At 38.8% G+C, this 23,245-nt stretch overlaps 1 protein-coding gene across 1 annotated transcript; it reads left to right on the forward strand.

The window, feature by feature from the left end:
• Nucleotides 1–460: 460 nt before the first annotated feature.
• Nucleotides 461–23,237, forward strand: LOC127410951 (exonuclease 3'-5' domain-containing protein 2-like). Its single transcript, XM_051646239.1, has 9 exons — nt 461–595; nt 7,411–7,803; nt 7,887–8,143; nt 10,993–11,119; nt 11,228–11,523; nt 13,381–13,487; nt 19,009–19,144; nt 19,255–19,620; nt 21,830–23,237. The coding sequence occupies exons 2-9, from the start codon at nt 7,435–7,437 to the stop codon at nt 22,044–22,046; spliced, it is 1,875 nt and encodes a 624-aa protein (XP_051502199.1). The 5' UTR covers nt 461–595; nt 7,411–7,434; the 3' UTR covers nt 22,047–23,237.
• Nucleotides 23,238–23,245: the final 8 nt, after the last annotated feature.

Consider the following 23,245-nt stretch of genomic DNA (forward strand, 5'->3'; position numbering starts at 1 on the left):
AAAAAAATCGAGGTTACAGTGAGGCACTTAAAAGGAGGGTTTATAATTTTATAAAAGCACTTACGTTAATTATTCTGTTAAAACTCGTATTATTTGAGCTGTAAAAAAAAAAAAAAGTTTGTTCAAATTGTCATTTTTATGGTCGTTTTGGAGTTTACGGTGTTACGTCGTCATGGCAACGTAGTTGTAAAACTGGATATAACTTTACACAGAAAAGAGTAGTAAGCGATTTTATCACACTTAAATCTTGTTAACACACATTGTTACACAAACACACTAATTATGAAATGAGTATTTTGAAATAAAAATACAAGCAAAAGCGAAAATAAAGCATCCTGGTGCATTTCTAGTTACAATGAAAAACGTCTAATTGCCCAAAAACAAGCTTGGTGAAATATTTCTACGTGTGATTCCCGCAGTTCCTGTTCTCCGACAGAGGTGTCGCTGTGGCGTGCGTGTTCTCTGTGAGCGCTGATGTGATAAAACAGCAGAAGCAGAAGCTCTGCAGCTGTTCATCATCATAAACGTGTGAGTGTGTGCGCAGGTGTCCGCTCACTGTTTACTTGTTCAGCTGTGAGATCAACCGAGTCTGCAGGTATGTGTATCATCCACAGCATTTACTAAAGAATGACGTGATAGACGGCAGTGGTATATATATATGTATGTATGTATGAGAGCTACAACAGTGAACCAGCAGCACATCACTGGCATGTATACAAACATACAGTGATTGAAGTGATTTATTTATGTGATTTCATGCTGTTTCATGTGTGAACTTACTGTAAACATGAGCTTTTCATCAAACTGATCAGTTTAGACGCAAATCTGAAATCTTTAAATACTGATCATTTTACAAACACAATATATTTGGAAACCCTTCAATGACTAAAGGATAATCAATTGATTATTAACGTTCATTATTAATACTATTAATAACCAGCTCATAAGGTAATATGTTCAGCAAGGCAAGTTTTGCTGGTCTGTTCTGTTTAAGGATTACACCCATACATAAATGGTATCCATAGTTTCTACTAAAATAATACTATATTTACTACAGTTACTACAATAAAAAGTTAGCCACCAGTCATAAAAAATAAGCATGAAGATCTTGAAAACTGCTTACATTGTTTGAATGATCCCATACTAATATCATTTTACGGTAGTGACAAGCTATAGTAACTAATAGAGAGATCGAATGATCAGCTGGTATTTTGAGATTTGTATCAGTCGATAACAGAAATGTTTCAGAAGTGTTACTTCTCCCATGAATCAGTTCCAAAATGTATTGACAGCCTTGTCAGCAGTGGTGTAGCCAAAGCAGAATATTAGATATTATTTTTTGACTTCAAATATATATTTATAAAATAGTTTTAATATGCATAAATTCTGATTCTGAAAGTGTGAAAGAACTTTTTGAATGCACCACTACATCGTTGTTATGGAAAATTTGGGTGAAAACTTGGCCCACCCATTTTTATTGAGGCCCACCCAAAAGTAATTTCCTGGCTACGCCCTTGCTTGATAATAAAAATAAAATAAATCTTATTGTGAAACTTGGAGAATGTGAAAATTGTGTAAATTGAGTGTTCTTTCAGTTTCTGTACATATCTTTTGCCATCTTGAAGTAAACACTCTAAATATACTGTATGGTCGTTTCTTCAACTTCAGGCACTTTTAGCACTGTGGATTTTTAGAAAGCTCGTTAAAGCATTTTCCATACAATGATTTTTAATTTTTCTACTAACAATGTCCAACAGTGTATGTACATGCAACACAGGAGATGTATGCCGTTTTTTTCTGAAAGTCATGAAAATTCCCACCACAGTGTCATTTCCACTATTCCTCAAATTCTGTTTTGTGTTTAAAAGAATTCTGTGTTGGAAATTACGCTGTTGGAAATTATTTTATTTTATTTATTTTTAAATCCCCTTTTTTCTCCCAATTTGGAATGCCCAGTTCCCAGTACTTAGTAGGTCCTCGTGGTGGTGTGGTTACTCACCTCAATCCGGGTGGAGGAGGACAAGTCTCAGTTGCCTCCGCTTCTGAGACCGTCAATCTGCGCATCTTATCACGTGGCTTGTTGTGCATGACACCGCGGAGACTCACGGCATGTGGAGACTCATGCTACTCTCCGCGATCCACGCACAACTTACCATGCACCCCATTGAGAGCAAGAACCCCTAATCGTGACCACGAGGAGGTTACCCCATGTGACTCTAACCTCCCAAGCAACCGGGCCAATTTGGTTGCTTAGCAGACCTGGCTGGGGTCACTCAGCACACCCTGGATTCAAACTCGCGATTCCAGGGGTAGTAGTCAGCGTCAGTACTCTCTGAGCTACCCAGGCCCCTGGAAATGACATTTTTAACATTTTTTGTTTTAAATTAAATGGCTGACTCTCGAAATATACCTTTGTCTTGCCTAGGCTAATTTGATGTATCCTGTACACACTAGGGCTGCAACTAAAGATTATTTTGATAATCGATTAATCTAACGATTATTAGAATGATTATTTGGCGATTATTGCAATGATTAATCATTAGCTCTTAACAGATTATTCAGCTTGTGCCCTGACTTAAAAGGTTGTATTAAACGTGCTTACTAACAACAAAGAGGACAAAATCATCTTTTAAAAATACCTCTAAATGACATTCACTGAATTAAAGGAAAAAATACTTTTAAGTTTAATTCAGTAAAAAATTCACTGCAAAAAATCCTATTATCAAGAGTTTTTGTCTTGTTTTCCATTTAAAATTGTCTAGAAATCCTTAAAACAAGATACATTTACTTGAGAAGCAACATATAAGATATTTAGACTTGCTTTAGGAGAATGTATCTTAAATATAAGTGTATTTTGTATATAACTGTATTTTTTCACTTGTTTATACTTCTGTGAGTGCAGTAAAGACTAAATATACTTATATTCAAGATCTATTCTCTAAAAGCAAGTCTAAATATCTTATATGCTGCTTCTCAGGTGAATGCATCTTTTTTAAAGGATTTGTAGATATTTTAAAATATTTGTATTTTTAATATTATATTCAACATTCTCAGATAACAATTTTTTCTTCTGCAGTATAGCTGCTAAAGTAAATGTATATTGTTCTAAATGAGTTTTAGATATTTATATGGGAAAATAAGCCAAAACAGTTTCAATCTCTTCCCCCTTAGATCGGGACATTAGCGCAACTCATAGTAGAGGCGCTGACCGCACAGAGGAATGCCAGTTTCAGAGTTTGTAGTTATTTACATGATCTGCTTCCGTATTATTTGAACTTTAATAAAGCTATAACGCATTAAATATAACTGCACTAAAGATGTAACGCCGGGATGTTTCCTTTAAAGAGCTCCGGCTCTGCTTATTCCACAACGAGAGTGCTTCTGTATTTCCTTATTTTGTATTTTTGCATTATAATTCCCTCATACTTTAGCGATCTACATCACCTGAAGCTGTTTGGAAAGTTTAGAGTGCATTTGTACAGTGAGCTGTTTTCATCCTCTCCTCAGTCAGGCGCAAGCTGCAGTGCTGCTCTCGCGCGTCATCATTAGAGTTTAATCTGATCTCATGTTACGTTAAATGAGATCAAATGACTATTCGACAATGGGGAAATTGTCGACAATTTTTATTGTCGACGTTGTCGATAACGTCGACTAATCATTCAGCCCTAGTATACACACAATTAAATAATCTTTTTTAACCCTTTTTGTATAATTTTGCAAAATTACAGCTGGATTGGGAATGACGGCCAGTTTTACCTTGAGTTATAATCAGACATTACCTATCTTGTGTTTTCGTAGAAAACAGCCATACAGTACTGTGAAAGTGTGATTCCTGATTTTGTGTATTTCTCATATGAAATTGTTTTAGATCTTCAAACAAGATATAACATAAAACAAAGGCAACCTGAGTAAACACAAAATACAGTTTTCAAATATTATTATTGTTTTATTATTGAAGCAAAAAAAGTTATCCAGCACCTCTATCACCCTTATGGAAAAACTGACTGACCCCTTAAACTTAATAGCTGGTTTTGCCACCTTTAACAACAACAATTGCAACCAAATGCTTCCGATAACTGGAGATCAGTCTTTCACAACGCTGTGGTGGAATTTTGTCCCATTCTTCTTTGCATGAACTGCCCGTTTAAGTGCCTTCCACAGCATCTCAGTCGGGTTCAAGTCAGGACTTTGACTAGACCACTCCAAAACTAAAATTTTGTTGCTTTTGAGCCTTTCAGAGGTGGAATTACTCCTATTTTTGGTATCACTGTCATGCTGCATAATCTAGTTGTGCTTGAGCTTCAACTCACGGACTGATGACCGGATGTTCTCCTTTAGGATTTTCTGGTAGAGAGCAGAATTCATGTTTCTCAATTATTGCAAGTTGCACTGGCCCTGAAGCAGCAAAGCATCCCCCACACCATCACACTACCACCACCATGCTTGACCATAGGTATGATGTTCTTTTTGTGGAATTCTGTGTTTGATTTACGCCAGATGTAATGGGACCCCTGTCTTCCAAACAGCTCCACTTTCGAATCATCAGTCCACAGAACATTCTTCCAAATGTTTGAGAATCATCAAGGTGTGTTTTGGCATAATTCAGACGAGCCTTTTAATGTTCTTCTGAGTTAGGAGTGGTTTTCGCCTCGCCACTCTTCCATGGATGGAATTTTTAGCCGGGGTCATGAACAGTGACCTTTATTCATGCGAGAGAGGCCTGCAGTTCCTTGGAAGCTGTCCTTGGCTTTTTTGTGACTTCCTGGATGAGTCGTCGCTGTGCTTTTGGAGGAAATTTGGAAGGTCAGCCACTTCTGGGAAGGTTCACTACTGTGCCAATTTTTCTCCATTTGGAGATAATGGCTCTCACTGTGGTTCTTTGGAGTCCCAGAGCCTTTGAAATAGCTTTGTAACCCTTCCCAGACTGACGTATTTCAATTACCTTTTTCCTCATCATTTCTGGAATTTCTTTCGGCCTTGGCATAGTGTGTTCATGCTGTTGAAAAAGTTCTATGTAGGTGTTGATTTGATTGAACAGGGCTGGCAGTAATCAGGCCTGGGTGTGTCTAGTCCAGCTGAACCCCATTACGAAAGCAGTTTCATAGATTTGGGGATTTAGTAACTAAGGGTGCAAACACTTTTTCATACTGGCCCAGTTGGTATTGGATAACCTGTTTTGCTTCAATAAATAACATTATCATTTAAAAACTGTATTGTGTGTTTACTCAGATTTCCTTTGTTTTATGTTAGATTTTGTTTGAATGTTTGAAACAATTTAGTATGAGATACACACAAAAACAGAAGAATTTTAAATACTTTTTCACACCTGTACGTGTGTGAGTAATGTGTATATATAAGCTGTATATAACGTGCTGCAACATTTAATCAATAATAACAATAAATCATTGACAACTAATTTTATTTTTGATTAGTTTAATATATGCGGTGAGCACGGAGAAGCTCCGTCAGTGACGTCACTTTACAGTGAAAAATACTTTTGCATGATAACTCGTTTGAAAAATGAGACAAGTTGAAGCTTACTTCAAATGTTTGTAATCAGTGACATTGTACAAGCATACAGTATGTATCTAACATAATTGTGTTAATCAGCTGAGCAGTATACATTATATGGATGCTAAATGCAGCACTTCAACAAGGTAACTAAAGGATATTCAACAAATAAATAGGCTAAATAACTAAAACAACTTATAGCACAATGGTTGCACTTTATTTTACAGTGTACTTACCCATGAAAGTACTGAGTAATATTAGGTAACTACATGTTCTTAATACGGGTTGGGGTTGGGGTTAGGTTTAGGGTTAGTACCTAGTAATTACTGTAGTTATAATTATATAGTACGTAAATGTAGAACAGTACTGTAAATTAAAGTGCTAACCACAAAACTATCAAAGAAAAATTAGAAAGGCTCCAATAAAGAGAGGCACAAAACCGCTTCTGCACATCCTGAACGCAGAATAACGCTCTTCAAAATAACTGGAGTGCTTCAGGATTATCCTCGCTGCACATTCAAAAGTGCAGAACAATGTGGGTACACCAAGTTCACAACATCAAGCATCAAGCAGTTTAACTTTTCTAACTGCAAATATTTAAGCAGTGTTGGACAGAATCAGCATAAGACTTGGATCACTCCACAGCACCTCACAAATATGGGAACATTACTCAGAGCAGGGGATTTAACGTCTGGCAGTGATCGTCTTGAAATGTATTGTTGATGCTCCGCTTTGATGGCTGAAACAGTAGAGGTGCATAAATGGACAAAACTTGAAGTATTAAAGAGACTAAACTTTTAGCTGAGGGATTTACTGTGCTGACGATTATTAACTTTTAAGCACAGTAAGCTATAATCACGCAAAAGCTCTCTAAGAAGTTGCGTTTCAATTAATTTGAGAATTTCGTCTCCCGTTGAAAACCACCTCCATTAAAAATTCTAATGTTAGTAGTTGACCCCACTAATCGACTCATCAGTTGTTGGACAACTAGGCAATTAGTTGACCACCATTGCATAGCCCTTATACACCGATCAGCCACAACATTAAAACCACCTGCCTAATATTGTGCATGTCCCCCTCATGCTGCCAAAACAGCGCAAACCTGAATCTCAGAATAGCATTCTGAGATGCTATTCTTCTCACCACAATTGTACAGAGTGGTTATCTGAGTTATCGTAGACTCTGTCAGTTCAAACCAGTCTTGCCATTCTCTGTTGACCTCTCTCATCAACAAGGCATTTCCATCCACAGAACTGCCGCTCACTGGAAGTTTTTTGTTTTTGACACCATTCAGAGTAAATTCTAGAAACTGTTGTGTGTGAAAATCCCAGGAGATCAGCAGTTACAGAAATACTCAAACCAGCCCGTCTGACACCAACAATCATCCATGTGATTATCTAATCAGCCAATCATGTGGCAGCAGTGCATACAATCATGCAGATACGGGTCAGGAGCTTCAGTTAATGTTCACATCAACCATCAGAATGGGGAAAAAATTTGATCTCAGTGATTTGGAGCGTGGCATGATTGTTGGTGTCAGACAGGCTGGTTTCGAGCATTTCTGTAACTGCTGATCTCCTGGGATTTTCACACACAACAGTCTCTAGAATTTACTCCGAATGGTGCCAAAACCAAAAAACATCCAGTGAGTGGCAGTTCTGTGGATGCAAATGCCTTGTTGATGAGAGAGGTCAACGGAGAATGGCCAGACTGGTTCGAACTGACAAAGTCTTCGATAACTCAGATAACTGCTCTGTACAATTGTGGTGAGAAGAATATAATTGGTTTATAATCTCTGCGTTATTTCAGCCATCAGTGGAACACTAATAATAACTATGGTATTTTGACAGAAGTTATGGTAACTGGATTAAGAAAATACTTTTAAATGTTTGATTTTAGTGGGTGGTTGGTGGAGCTTCAAACATGTCCAGGCAGAGCAAGTTCACTGCAGCTGTGGCCACCATGTTAGGAGCCACACTTGGTGGTCTGTTTCTGTGGCGCAGCATCCGCACTCAAAAGAGAGAGGCTCTAAAGAGTCCCGCTGCAGCTGAGCCCGTACAAGCCCAGCTGGAAGTGGACATCACCCAATCGCAGCCTGCAAGACCAGAGCTGTCAGTGCTAGAACCAACCCCAAAGCCTGTACCTGTGCCGCCCGTTAGTATGCTGTTAGAGGTGTCACCGGTGGTCGTGAGCTCTTCAGAGCAGTGGGAGACATTCTGGCCCGCATTCCAAAAGGATCTGTCCGTGTGTCCGGTTTTGGGCCTGGACTGTGAATGGGTAAAAAGCATACGTGTAAGACTGGTTCTGAACGTGATGAAATGAAATGGCTTGTTCCTAACAGTACATTCCTTCACTATGTGTTCTCTCTCTCGCAGGTGTCCGCCAAAGGCAAAGCATCTGCAGTATCTTTACTCCAGTTGGCGACGTTCTCTGGCCGCTGTGTGCTGGTGCGACTGCTGTCATTTCGAGAAGCACAGCTTCCTCTGCCGAAGGGCCTCATGGGGGTCCTGTCTGACCCTCATGTACTGAAGGTGGGGGTGGGTTGTTATGAGGATGGAAAGCATCTGGCTCATGATCATGGTCTGACTCTGCAATGCACTGTGGACCTGCGCTATCTGGCCCTCAGACAGAGGTAATGCTACAGTTGTAAGTCGTGAGAAACCTGTCAAAATTATTAGAAATGGCAACAGGGACTTAAAATGGTTTAAGGAACGAAACAGAAAACGAATGGGGGGGAGACGCTGCCCTTCCGACCGTTCTGTCAGCCAGTGGCCCACCCTACCTCCTGTGAACCTGGGGGGAGTGGGAAATGGTGAGTGGAGACACACACAGAGAGAGAGAGAAAAGAACTTGCTAGCCCGCTCCCAAACATGCTGTCGCCCAGTCCTCAATCACTCCTCCCCCAGCGGACAGCAGCAAGTCCTCCGGCCCCTTGCATATGGAACCGCTCCTCTCCTTCTCGGCAGATGGCCGTGGTTCCTCCAGCTCTCGGCGGCTGGCAGCAACCCCTCCGTCCCCAAGCAGACGGCCGCGGCTGCTCCCCTGGCGGATGGCAGCGGCGAGGACTCCGCGATAGCACATCCCTCCTCCCTCCCATGTTTCGGCACCACTGTAACAGTCTAAGGACAGTCAAGGAGGAGGCGGGAACCGGCTGAACAGTAAACAAACTTTAATGATATAAATGAACTTAAAACAACATAAAACATAAGGACACAGACACACATGCAACGCGGCCACGTGCATCTCTCTCTCCCAAACCGGCACCTCCGGCCGCCCCTTTATCTCGCTCTCCTACTGATCAGCTGATTCAGTGCCAGCCATGCTCCATCACAGCCCGGCCACGCCCTCCTCCTCGTCACAAATATTAATTCTTTTATATAAGTTGAACACGACTGATTGAAAAATGCAACCCATCTGGTAATACAAATGTCACTAACTTTAAAACTAAACACATCCCATTTATTGCAAACCCTTTCGACATTTAATTGTGCAGGATATAGATTATGGATATCTATAATTCAGTTTACACTAGTTAAAATGCAAATTCTTGAGATCAGTAATGGAAGTACTACTAGTGAAACTGTAACCTTATAATTTATTTGGTTTACACTAGTAAAAACGGTACGATTTATATCGATTTAAATCAATTTAAATCAAACGGTTGATTTATAAAATGACGTCATTACTCGTGGGAATACAGACTCTTTACATCAAAAATGGAATTTCAACTAGTAAAAGCTGTAATTTTTTTAATACTTGGAACAGCGTTTCCTGCACTGCTTCTCAGCAGCAGTCCTCCGCCTCTACTGAATCCTCAGCGCCACAGAAAATGAATGATACCCAAGTTGTGAGCTTGCAGTCTGAACTGAATTTGATCAGCTAAAAAGAGCGCGTACTTCAAAATAACACACAAAGAACACATCTTTCTAGAGGGAAATAGCCATAAAACAAATAAAACGCACATGCGTGCACACACAAATGCCTTACCTTGTTACTCCAATGCTGAAAAGCAGTACATCCTTCGTTGCTAGTTCTAAAGTGACGTTTTCGAACTAGCAACGAAGGCTCGGACTGTATCGAAACAACACACTGAATCCGTGGCGGAAGAAAGTTGTTCCTTTCACGAGCATTTTAGGGATGAAAACCAGAAAATGTCTTGAGATAAAACCCCGAACGATGTCTTAAGGTGTGGTCAGAGGTGCAAGGTATGCAACACATTGGGGCGCCATTTAAAGGGGGGCGCCGACGGCTCACTAAAGGGGGCGCAATCAGCCTCCTCCATTAGTAAACATGAAATGAAACTGCAACTTGCCATTTGTCAGTCGCTTTTTAAAAATGATGCATAGAGGGTCATTAAAAACTGACACCATGTGTGGCGGAACGACCCGCCCCACCCCTCTCATCATTGTCACCCCGCCTCTTAGTGCCATCCATCAACCAGGCTCACAAAGGGAGTGGGCAGGAGAGAGGAGAGGTGCAACTTAAAGAGCTTCGTTTGGGCAGCAGGTGATGAGGCACAACTGATGTGAATAGAGCCTCGTCAAGGCTGCCATTAAAATGCAGAGGCACCTCTCCTCGGGGAGCCGGCTTTATCTCCTTGCTTGCACACTGGCGCCCAGTGAGGTGCGAGATGGGTGAAAGGTGCCATACATTGCCCCTGGAAGGCTACCCAGCCTTACAGGCTCCATATGTATAGGATTAGGGCATCTGTTGCTTGCCAGGAACAGACTGAGGCTCCTTTGTACAATGGGCTCACAGGTCCAGGAGCAGAGCTGCGGGGGTCTGGTGACGCATCGAACTCAGCCGGTACCTGCACCCCCGGTGCAAATTAGATGTGAAGGTAGGGGATTGGAGCACGTGTCATGGCCGACAGGAATGGATGCCAGACAGCGTATTGTTTCGTTTAAATCCAGTGTATCGATTCTGGTACATGCACACATGGCTAGATGATGCATAGATTAATTATTAAATATTTTACATTTTAATGATGTAATTGTAATTTTATTATAATTAGATCAAATCGGCACAATCATTAAATTGTGCACTAGTTATTGCTATTGGCTGATACTTCATGCAATCAACATGTAATCCATCAAAACTAACTAATCTGATTACACACATTTTAGAATGTAATCTAATAGTACTTGAGAGTTTTTGTAATCTGATTATGTAGTCTTGATTACATGTAATGTTACTCCCCAACACTTGATACAGTAGATATATTCATATGTTTTCAAATGTTAGTTAAACATGTTTAGAGTTAGGAAACTTCTGTGAACATTAGGGGAACTGGCTTCATACATTTATTAAGTAAAAGTGAAGTTCTGAGTAAAGCTCCAGCATCATTTGTTTGCAGATGTCACTTGTTTTGATAATTTGTTATCTAATGCATTGGCATTCATACACTAAAGTGTGACTTAAGTGCCCAAATGTGGGTCCTTTCTATGTTGTCCAGTTGCATGTTTTGATTTTGGTTTTCAGGCAAGCAGTGCTGAATAACGGCTTGAGTTTGAAATCCCTGGCTGCAGACCTGCTGAATGTTACACTGGATAACTCGCTAGAACTGCGCTGCAGCGACTGGGAGGCAGACGTGCTAACAAAGGAACAGGTGAATCATATATCATCACCACAACTTGTAGACGCTGTGTAGTGGAGTTGAGAACTGCAAGAACACAGTGTCATTACCCTAAACTCACTTTTATACTGTATTCACCAGATTACGTATGCAGCACGGGATGCCATGATCTCTATCGCCCTTTTCTTTCACCTGCTGGGGCTGAACGCAGAGCCCTGCCTTCCCACTGTGGGTGAAACTGTGTTGGGGCAGCTGACATCTCGCTGCCAGGGATTGGTGGATGTACCCTTCAGAGGGCACTGTGGAGGAGAGGAAGAAAGGGAGAGGAGACGACGAAGCAGGAAGTCCACCGCGGAGAGTCCTGAGTCTGGAGACCAGCAAGTTCCAGACCCGCGGCAGAACAAATGCAAACCACTAGGAGTTGGATATTCTGCCAGGTAATACAATGAATTGAAGATAATTTATAAACCTTTAAAGACTACCATGAGCTCTGAGGTAGTTAATCGATGGTATGCTTCTATTGAAGCCAGCAGGCCGCGTTATTTCAACTTCAGTTTTTTAGAAATTGTGTTTAATGGCAGAATTCCTGGTGAAGAACTATAGTACCCATGATCCTGCAGAGAAAGACCCACCAATCAGGGAATCGAGGCAAACAAAGTGCGCCAAAGAGCTCTGCAGCGACCGCACACTCCCATAATGCACTGTGAATTATGCGATCAAGTCCCTCTCCTTACACTCTCGCACTACTTGTATATTTATAAATATCTAAATGTTATGCAATAAAATGTAAAATATTGTTTCTAAACTTTTAATCAACAACTTAAATCAATAGTTTTATTTTTTCCATAGTTTTTATTTCAGTTACATCATTCGCAATGCTTCATGGGATTGTAGTTAATTCCCTCATAAAAGAGACATAAGTACACAGTCTTGTGCGAGTTTTGTCCGGTGGCCAATAAAAAGGGTGAAAAATGCCATAAGCTTACATTGACTTAAGCCATATCTAGAGATCAGGGCCTGAGTCCTAAAATTAGAAGTGACACACCCATAATTTTTGTAGCGCCTAAATTTCAGAGTTAGTAGCTAATTTTAGCCATAAGATTTTGTGAATACAGGCCAAGAATATCATAGAGGCTTAGTGGTGGTCTCTTTTGACTTGGGCTAGTAAGAAACTATCCATTACACCCTAGTGACCACATACAGTAACAATGGCCTAGCAACCACCCCGAACAACTGCACAGAAACGCAGTAAAAAAAAAGAACACCTTAGCAATTACATAGCAACACCCTGGCAGTCACCCACAGCACTGTAGCATTGTGCTGTGAGTTTCACAAAGACAAGTATCACTCACATTTTATACAATTATAAAAACAATGAAGTAATAAGATTGATGTTTGTTCTTGAAAATTTGGCCGTGGTAGAACACAAACATTATGAACATAATATTTTTTTTAGGGATGGGTATTGATACAGATTTCCCGATTCACAAGCTTTCGATTCCGATTTCTTTTCGATTCATATGGGTGTATTTCAGTTATAATGTCCCTTTTGCTTACGTACAAAAACAATCTCTCTTATATAGGGGACCTTTTAACTAGGTACATTACGAAAATTATTTTGGTCACATTTTGGCTTTTAAATAAACAAATCCATGTATCAATAAGATATTATATTTCATATATACATGTGTATTTAATAATTTTAACTATGTACACGTATTTACATTGATTTGTTGAACACGTGCTAAAACCGGTACTGTCTCTTTAAGAAAACCGGCAGTTCTGTAGATGAGCACATTTTATCTAGAGAGCCTCAAACGGCTTTATCTCATCTGTGGGGTTTGTTGTTTTTGATCAACAACTGACTGTAAAGAACAGAGGGTATTAAAAGAGATATTATTCAACGGCAAATGAGTCGAGTGGATCTTGTCTTTGGACACACATTAAACGGAACAACTTCTACACACAAAATAAAGCTACTGAATACTCCTCCACTATACTACACAATCACTAGTGAGTGAATTATGAACATTTACCAGCCAGTTGCCAAATATATACATTTTAGTCACAGCGCAAAATTTGTTTGCAGATGTGAGTGATTTCCTCTCGTAGTAGAGGATTGCACATAAAGTAAAAGATCGATCTTGGAATTTAAGAATCGAAATCGAGATTGTTCAAATTAAGATCGCGATTTAATCGGAAAAAACAATATTTTTACCCACCCATAATTTTTTGGGGGGACATGGCTGTTTTTAATGTAGCTTATGTGGTGGTGTTTGTTGTTATTCCTTTAGGAAATCTCCTCTTTATGATAACTGTTTCCTTCATGCTCCTGATGACCAGCCACTCTGCACATGTGACAAGAAGAAAGCAAAATGGTACCTGGAAAAGGGAATAGGAGGTACATTTTGTGTTGATGTCCTCATTTTACAGTAGCAAACACACTTGCCAAACATTAGTTGACATGTCAAGAGGTGACAGCTGTACGTACTCTTCAGTCCGACAAGTTTTTCTTCATTTCTAGCTATAACAGATTTTTATTCATTCATATTTAATCATTAGACATTCAGTTTTAGTCTAAACAAACAGTTAACTGGAAAACAAATCTAAGATGGAAAAATTTGGTGAAAAATGGTGACCTGTTACAACAGACTCTCTTCCTTAAACATAGAAATTTTTACCTAAAATCATTTAAAAGTGTATTTACAAGTTAATGCCTATGGTATGTTGTAGTATTTGTCAACTACCTAAATTAAGAACTGAAAATAGAACATTTAAATTGCTTTTAAGCTGTATAAATAACCTTAAATTGAGTTTTTCCATAGAAAGTACCACATCTTTTTCACACAAGTGACTACTTTCTGTGTTTAATGCATATTGCATTCACACACCAAAATGCTGTTAAAACACTGTCATTTGCAAATACAGTGAGCTGCAACTAGTTTGAAATAATAGCGGGATACACTGAAAACCCTAAGTTAACTCGTTCCCTCAATTGAATTGAGTAAAGTGTAATTAAGTTAACTTAACTTGGTGTTCATATAGAATGAACTTTTAACAGTTTAAGTTAGGTAACTAGATGTAAGTAGGTTAAACTCAGATTTGATATTTGAATGTTGTTGTTTCAACTTAATTTATTTGAATGGACTTGAATTTAGGGCAAACAATAACACAGCTTAAAAAAACGATTAGAACTGATTCAAGGTCGGTGATTAAACTTCTCCACTGAAATGCATGTATGCTTGTACTTCAGTTACCATGCACAAGAAGAACAGAAATGGAGATAACAGGGTCCAACTTGACCAAAGAGGACACAATCACCCTAATGGTGACATCACACCAAACAACTATTTTCCACAAAGCAACATAAATAATACTACAAAAGAGCGAAAAACTCTTCAAATTCTTAATCACAAGTATGTAAATGCCCCACATGTTCCCTTTGACCAAGTAAACATAATTCAAGCAACTGAGATATGAGTTATGAGCCCAAAACAGTGGTGGCTCAGCAGTTAAAGCTCTGGGTTACTGATCAGAAGGTCGGGGGTTCAAGCCCCAGTACTGCCGAGATGCCACTGTTGGGCCCTTGAGCAAGGCCCTTGACCCTATCTGCTCCAGGGGCGCCGTAACATGGATGACCCTACACTCTGACCCCAGCTTAGCTGGGATATGTGAAAAAAAAGAATTTCACTGTATATGTACAAATGTATAATGTGTGATAATAAAATTATAAATTATTATTATTAATTATAAATTATAAACTTGACATCAAGTCATTATTTTTATTTTTTTAAGTAATGACAACATAAGGGTTTACAGTGTACCATTTATTCAGGGCTGAATTTGATCATTTTATCCACAATGTCAGCTTGCTAGCTGATACAGTGCTGTTAAAAATAATTTGCCCCCATCCTGATTTCTTCAGTTTTTGTGTGTATCTCAAACTAAATTGTTTCAAAAATTCAAACAAAATCTAACATAAAACAAAGGAAGTCTGAGTAAACACACAATACAGTTTTTAAATGATAATGTTATTTATTGAAGCAAAACAGTTATCCAATACCAACTGGGCCAGTATGAAATCCCCAAATCTATGAAACTGCTTTCATAATGGGGTTCAGCTGGACTAGACACACCCAGGCCTGATTACTGCCAGCCCTGTTCAATCAAATCAACACCTACATAGAACTTTTTCAGCAGCATGAACACACTATTGCCAAGGTTGACAGAAATTCCAGAAATGATGAGGAAAAAGGTGATTGAAAAATTCAAACATATAATCGTATTATTTTTTTAAAACAGATCCCTGATGTAGAGTGTTAAATTTAATAATAAATTACCAGAGAGGTAGAGATGGTTAAAAAAAAAAAATCATTTATAATTATGCTCAGCCTTTATTCAGTTTTTTGGCTGATAGAAATGTATCTACCTTGTGTAGAGCAATACAATACTTCAGGCAATTGCAGAAGTCACATTAGTCACATACACCGATCAGCCACAACATTAAAACCACCTGTCTAATATTGTGTAGGTCCCCCTCGTGCCGCCAAAACAGCACCATCCCGCATCTCAGAATAACATTCTGAGATGATATTCTTCTCACCACAATTGTACAGAGTGGTTATCTTAGTTACCGTAGACTTTATCAGTTCAAACCAGTCTGGTCATTCTCTGTTGACCTCTCTCATCAACAAGGCGTTTCCATCTGCAGAACTGATGCTCACTGGATGTTTTTTGTTTTCTCAATTACACTTCAGAAAATTGAGTACACAAATATTTCTGGGCTTAAAAGATACAAGAACTAAATCAATGCGGAACATTGTATCTCAAAAGGAGTACGGTGTGGCCCCCCATTAAAGAGAAACAACAAACGTGTAATAAACACCTTAAGAACGGCTCTGCAAAAATGTGAGTTTCTCAACATCGCTCACTGCATAACACTTGCAAAAAATGCAAAACAATAATTTTTATTATACCACGGGTCTGTTGAATGCTTGATTCTGATTGGTTGACGGATGTTCTAAGGTGTGCAATTATTTAAGTAAGCACACGGCTATGAAGTAGTTCCAGGTCTTCACTGCATAACGGTTCCATATTACTTTGCCAAATTATTTCAGTTATTTAAAAGAGCCCTACAGGCTACCAAAACAAAATAACCATATAAACAAAGACATTGGTTAAAGTAAATTGGTTAAGAACGTCAAACAATGTCTATAATATCCTACATTTATTTCAATTTCGGTTAAATAGCACCCTCGTCTCCCCCACACTTACACGCACACACTACCTTGTTACTCCAATGCCGAAAAGCAGCACATCCTCCATTGCTAGTTCTAAAGTGACGTTTTCGAACTAGCAACGGAGGCTTGAGCTGTATCAAAGCTAGATACACTTGATCAATACAACAGTGTCTATATTATCTGAAATATCTGTGGGAAACACCCTCGTGCTCCCCCTCTAACACACATGGACATGCATACGCATAATGCACACACTCGCGAGAGAAAAACAGAGCTGTCATATCAGCGCACACCTGAATCTCAGTGGGGTTAAAAACAGTTGTTAAGATTTACAACGGAAATATGGCAGCACTCGCTGCTGCTGAGAAGTGCTTAAACTTACATCTTGGCGATTTTGAAGCGATGTTACTTCTGACCAGAGCTACAACAAAAAAGGTAATCCCAGAAGCGATCGATCTCATTTTCTGAGTTTCTCTTTTTCGATCCCTTAAACAAAACTCTCACACACATGCACAAAAGCTCTACCTCTATCCAGTAAGTCCTCGAGTAAAGCTGTGCATCTTCCGTTGCTGTCATCATGGTCAAATGTAACATGATTTCTATAAAACAAACTTTGCTTTTATTTTTTTTAATTTTTTTTTTTATAAAGAAAAATAGTATCCTACAACATTTAAAACTATAAATACAAAATTAAAATAAAAACACTTATAAATTGACATAAAATTGTAACAAAAATTAATGATATTACCTTACTTCCCTTGTGTAGCCTATTATAAATTTAACAGAGCTATAGTAATATTTATTACGAATATATTTCTGCCTAAACTACAGTCAATGCAGTTAGTGTTACTATAATTCCTGATAAAGGTGGTGATGTGAAAAGTATGCTGATTTATGTCTGTGCATGTCACTGTGTTTTCTCAGAGGCAGTGCTGTTTTGTCAGGCGGTTTAATGTTTGCTCACCGAGAGGATTGCACCAGAGAATTCTGTGCCGAATTCAAATGTTTCTGTGACTCACGCCGTGCATCTCGCTGGTCCTCGCAGCGCTGTAATGTGAGCTATGAGGTTGAGACATGTAAGCGCAGCTGCTCTGCGCTCGGGCTGCTTTGTCCATTTATTCCGGGCAGCGAATAGCGCCGTTTCATTCCACTTTTGATGTGTATGCCATTTGATTTCACTTGACAGAAAACAGCAGTGCATAAAATGAGAGAGGAGAGTTGGCCAACTCTGTAGTCACACAGAGTGTTTTTCGCGAGTCTATGATTACGAGGTCGAGTCGCGAGTCATTTTGTTTGCGACTTAAGTGCGACTCGAGTCCGAGTCACAAATTCGAGTTTCCTTCTCTGCCTCCTGGAAAACCTGGAATTTTGTAATTACGTTTTCCAGTCATGGAAAATGAGAGAAATAGCTAAATGTCCTGAAAAATTATTATATGTCCTGGAAAATATTTAAGTATAATAAAACAGTTTGTGTCACTGACAAGGTTTTGTTACATGTACAAGTATTGATGTAGTGCAATTTTTTTCCGTTCCAACACTGCTGTAGTGTTAACAGCAAAAACATTTCAGTTGTAAACTTAAGACAACGATGAAGGTCAGACTGCAGATTTTTTTGAAAATGAATTCACACCCTGAGGTGATAGTGTGGTGATGCGGCCTTTACACCTCGGTATGTAAATCAATTTTCAATAATTCAATGGTGTGTGCTTATACGTTTCCACATTTATGGCCCTATGATTTCCACAATGCAGAAAACACAGATGAAATCACTGAATCCAGTCCTAAAAATTCTATATACTATAATATACAATAAAATGTGGAATGTCTTGGAATCTGGCATATTGAGATGAAAATAAATGTTAATCTATAAAAAAAAAAAGTGTGATTATTAAACTGCAAAAGGCTGTGATTTAATTAAATTAATATATAATCTGCATGTGCTGTGTGCTTCAAAAGAATGAGTGAAGCCGGCTGCTCATACACTGAAAACACCTTAACATTAGCATCATGCATGCTCTCGGTGTGTGTAGTAGATGACATGAGCAGAGCGCTCTGAAGCGTGCAGCACATGCAGACTATACCTGTATATTTATTTAATTAAATCACAGCTTTTTTGGGTTAATTATCACACTGGGCCATGTAGCAAACTGCAATGTTATGTTGAAAATTGTTTTCATTTGGTTAAAGTTTTAACAAATTCATTTGATTTAAACACCATTTTGATGATGACTGTTAAATACGGAATTAAAAAAAAAATCTTCAGTAACCACAATTTGAATGACCTTTCGTGTGTTTTTAAAAAGAAATTATTTTTTTTACATGCATATTGTTTGTCTTATGGCTATACTGTTGAAAGAGTGAGTATTTTAACATAAAAATTGAAGCTCAATCTGCTGAAATTCTGTATCTCGTTAATAAATATAAACATTTGTAAATCTCTCTGTGAATTACGCTCTACATTGGAGTCAAAGTGTCACAAACAAAACCTGGTCCAGAGCAGGGTAGCTGTGGAGCAGATGTTAATATGGCAGTAAACCCTGGTAAAAAAATGACCCACCTTTCTGGTAACCAAAATCCACCAGAATCTGCAGGCCACAAGTGTCCATTTTATTATGGCTAATAATGGATTCAAAAGATATGAAAATCTGAGTAAGTGTGATTTTGTACATGATTTTGTCTCAGAGTTGGTCAGTGAAGACCCCTTCATTGTTCGCCTGCTGTTTGAGCCCTCGGGCCGTCCAGAATCCCAGAAAGACTACTACCTCACAGCCAAAAAGAACCTGTGTGTGGTGTGCGGGAAAGCCGAGTCTTACCTCAGGTACTGTTTCCTGTACCAGCGATTACTAGTCTTTAGATTTCTTGAGATAATTTGCAGTGTGGACTTTGTTCACTTGGTCTCAACCACTGTGTTTTCCCATGGTAATCCAGGAAGAACATTGTCCCACATGAGTACAGGCGCTACTTCCCTGCTGAAATGAAGAACCACAATTCCCACGACATCCTGCTGCTCTGCACTGCCTGTCACGCAGCGTCTAATGTGCATGACGGCGTCCTGAAGCAACAGTTGGTGGAGGAGCACTCTGCTCCACAGGGCTGCGAGGTAGGCGTTAGGCTGCTCGAGGATGCAGACCGCCAGCGGGTACGTTTGGCTGCTCGCGCTCTCCTCAGCGCCAGTGAAAGGATGCCAGAATCCAGACGGGAGGAGCTCCTTTCAATCATCCAGAGCTGCTTCTGTAATGGCCATCAGGAGGTCAAGCAAGAGATGCTTCAGAGAGCTGCAACGCTGGAGACCAGGTGGGAGTCTTGGAAGCCAGAATTTAACTGTCGACATAAAGTCCGATGCTTATTGTATTATATAATAACCCATTTATACAGGAAGGAGATGTCGGACAGACATTTAAAGTGACTTACTGCAATTCTTTTTTTGTATTTATTATTTTTTATTTTTTATCAGGTAGGAATAAAGGTCACAATAACTTAATTTTGTTTGATGGTACAAGATCGAGTAGTGTCACGATACCACTGCCAAGTCGCTGAACACTGAATTGATGCTAGGGCTGGGCGATATATCGAATATTCACTATATTTTCGTAATGATTTTGCTAATGATTCAAAATGAAACAATATTGTGCATAGCACAGTGCTTTTTATTTGGCCACCATGTTTCTTAAGAGCGCATTGTGCACAATTGATCAAAATAAGATAAAAATTGCCAAATGGTCATATGCATATAATCATTAAACCGCAGAAGGCTGCTAGTGCACACGCAGGGCTCATGATATTCTGTTTCAGCGATCTCAGAGCGGTTTGCATGCATTTGCACAATTCCAAAAAAAAATTTAACGGCTACAGGTTATTTTAAAGATATAAAATACTCTGTTTCATTGAAATGGAGATGACAACATTTTCACCACATTTATTATAAGGAACACTGTCAAACTGTCCAAAAAAGACAGCAATTTCAGTTTTCCACCAAAATAAAAGCTCAATGTAAATTCGACAGAAATATATTACTATTGTATTAAACAAATCTATTCCTTAAAATAATAATAATAATTCAGTATTATATTACAATAATAAATTTGACTGGGCTACACAATAATAAAAACTCAGTAAGCTAATAATATTTAAATGATTTCCACAGAATAAGTCAGTGAAATTGTAGTTTTTGCACACATTGTTCATAAAACATTATATATATATATATATATATATATACACACCGATCAGCCACAACATTAAAACCACCTGCCTAATATTGTGTAGGTCCCCCTCGTGCCACCAAAACAGCACCAACCTGTATCTGAGGCGCTATTCTTCTCAGCACAATTGTACAGAGCGGTTATCTGAGTTACTGTAGACTTTGTCAGTTCAAACCAGTCTGGTCATTCTCCGTTGACCTCTCTCATCAACAAGACGTTTCCGTCCACAGAACTGTTGCTCACTGGATGTTTTTTGTTTTTGGCACCATTCAGAGTAAATTCTAGAGACTGTTGTGTGTGAAAATCCCAGGAGATCAGCAATTACAGAAATACTCAAACCAGCCCATCTGACACCAACAATCATCCATGTGATTATCTAATCAGCCAATCGTGTGGCAGCAGTGCATAAAATCATGCAGATACAGGTCAGGAGCTTCAGTTAATGTTCACATCGACCATCAGAATGGGGGAAAATTTTGGACTGTGACATGGTTGTTGGTGCCAGATGGGCTGGTTTGAGTATTTCTGTAACTGCTGATCTCCTGGGATTTTCACGCACAACAGTCTCTAGAATTTACTCATCCAGTGAGCGGCAGTTCTGCGGACAGAAACGCCTTGTTGATGAGAGAGGTCAACAGAGAATGGGCAGACTGGTTTGAACTGATAAAGTCTACAGTAACTCAGATATATATACAGTGTATATAAATATAATTAATGTTTATTTTTTTCCGCAAAAAAATACATTATGTAAGTAAATAATTTTATTTCAATGAATGGTTGTATATTGGTGCATATAAATGAAAATAATTTAATATTATTGTTTTTGTCTATTTAGTGAACTGCAGGAAACATTCCTTCATTATTTTTAACTACATTTTTACTTTTTAGTAGGCTACAATAGCTGTTTGGTTGCAGCAATGGTTCCTCAGATTTAAAAGATCATTTTAGAGCAAATGCATAATTACTGAGATATTTTGAATATCATTAGTAGGCCAAAAAATATTGAGAATTGCCCTAATGGGTGTCATTGATATAGGCATTATTATGTTAATGCGTTTATGGATATGATGTCACAACCTTAAAGATTTGGACTGGGGAGGAAACTGATTTCTGAATATTCTGAGTGCATGTTTACATAGAACATCAAACTCTTATTTCAAAAGATCAATGAAAATAAACATGTTCATGAAATGAATCCTTTAAAGGCTTCAGTAGCTAAAGCAAGAATTTGTAACCATTTGTGAAAACATCAGTGTATTTACTTATCGCTCTTATCGCTGTCTTTTTTTTTTCCCTTGCAGGATCTTGAACGAGAGATTTGAGTCACACGGACTGAAGGTAGTGCGGGCATATGCCGAGTGTGGTCTGCCTGGCCTGATGGAGCTGGAGCGCCGCTGGCGACAGCACTTCCTGACCAGCATGCAGCCCCGCTATTTGCCCCCACTCTGGTCTATCAGTCACAACCATGACAAATATCTGCGCAAGTACGGCGAGGACCAGCCAATCCAGCTCAGCTGAGCCCAGCCACTTTAGTAATGCTACAACTCCCAATAGGAAGGTGTCCACTGTGTGGGTAACACCTTGATGTCCTTGTGCTAAACCCTGTGATGTCATTGGGTAAGCCCTGGTGTTGAATTCCAAATGAGAAAAAAAGCCTTGGGTAAGCCCTGGTGTTGAATTCCAAATGAGAAAAAAAGCCGAAGACTAGATTAGACTGTGGGCCCGTTTTGACTGGGCCCTAAGGGACCAGATGGAGATTGGGTAAGAGACTCTTTGGGGATCTGAAGCCACTGCGGTGAATGAATGGCGGAACATTAAACTCTAAGAAGGCGCAAGAACAGAAATGGTGATAGGTAAAAGAACGAAAAGGCATAATACGCACACTTTTAAAAACAAAAACAAAAGTTTAAAATGTGGAAAGGAATTCTCATTTCTCTGTGAAAAGTAGAATCTGCTGTATTTTAACCAGCTCAAACCTGCTCTTACTTCTTAATCATGAATTGAATAAAGGATTCATAGCTTACAATTCTTGCAGGTTTGTGGCCATATTAAATATCTTGTTAAGTGTTAAATCAGTTTGCCTTTTGGGGCTATATTTCTTAAATGCCCATAATTAAGCTTTATTATTGTCTAAAATTTCAGGCTGTTTTTTTTGTTTTTTTGTTGGTTTTGAGAAAAACTATCTTTAAACAACTAAAGTTTGACCAAATTGAGCACAGCTAAGCTTAAGGGTGCAACACCTCAAAACATACCAGAACATCTTTTGGTGTGTACATAACCCTGACTAGACAGTATGAATTTATTCCAGTGTAATTGAAGCACCCCTCTTTAATTGATCGTTAGTACTAAACATTCTCACCCTGATTTTTAGTGCCAATTTGTGTTGTATGTGTAGTCACAGTCCGAGAGATTCAACTCCATGGATGCTAACAAATGTAGATGGCCATATCAAGGACCTTGAGAAGTCTGAGCCTAACACTTGTACTTTAACTTAAGAATCATTACAGCTTTTCTTTTTATTTACATTTTTCCAGATGTAATAATTAAAAGCTGTTGTGTTTCCTTATTGTCAATAAAGATATGAAATGTCATATTTGAAGACTGAATGAGTAGTTGGCAGGTTTTCTTTACATTATAAATGGTGTAATGTACATTTCATATCCTGCAATATCTGATTGCATAAAACACACAATGCACATAGTTTCACTGTTTATTAC

This window comes from Myxocyprinus asiaticus, chromosome 20 (assembly GCF_019703515.2).
Source record: "Myxocyprinus asiaticus isolate MX2 ecotype Aquarium Trade chromosome 20, UBuf_Myxa_2, whole genome shotgun sequence".
NCBI classification, from domain to species: domain Eukaryota; kingdom Metazoa; phylum Chordata; class Actinopteri; order Cypriniformes; family Catostomidae; genus Myxocyprinus; species Myxocyprinus asiaticus.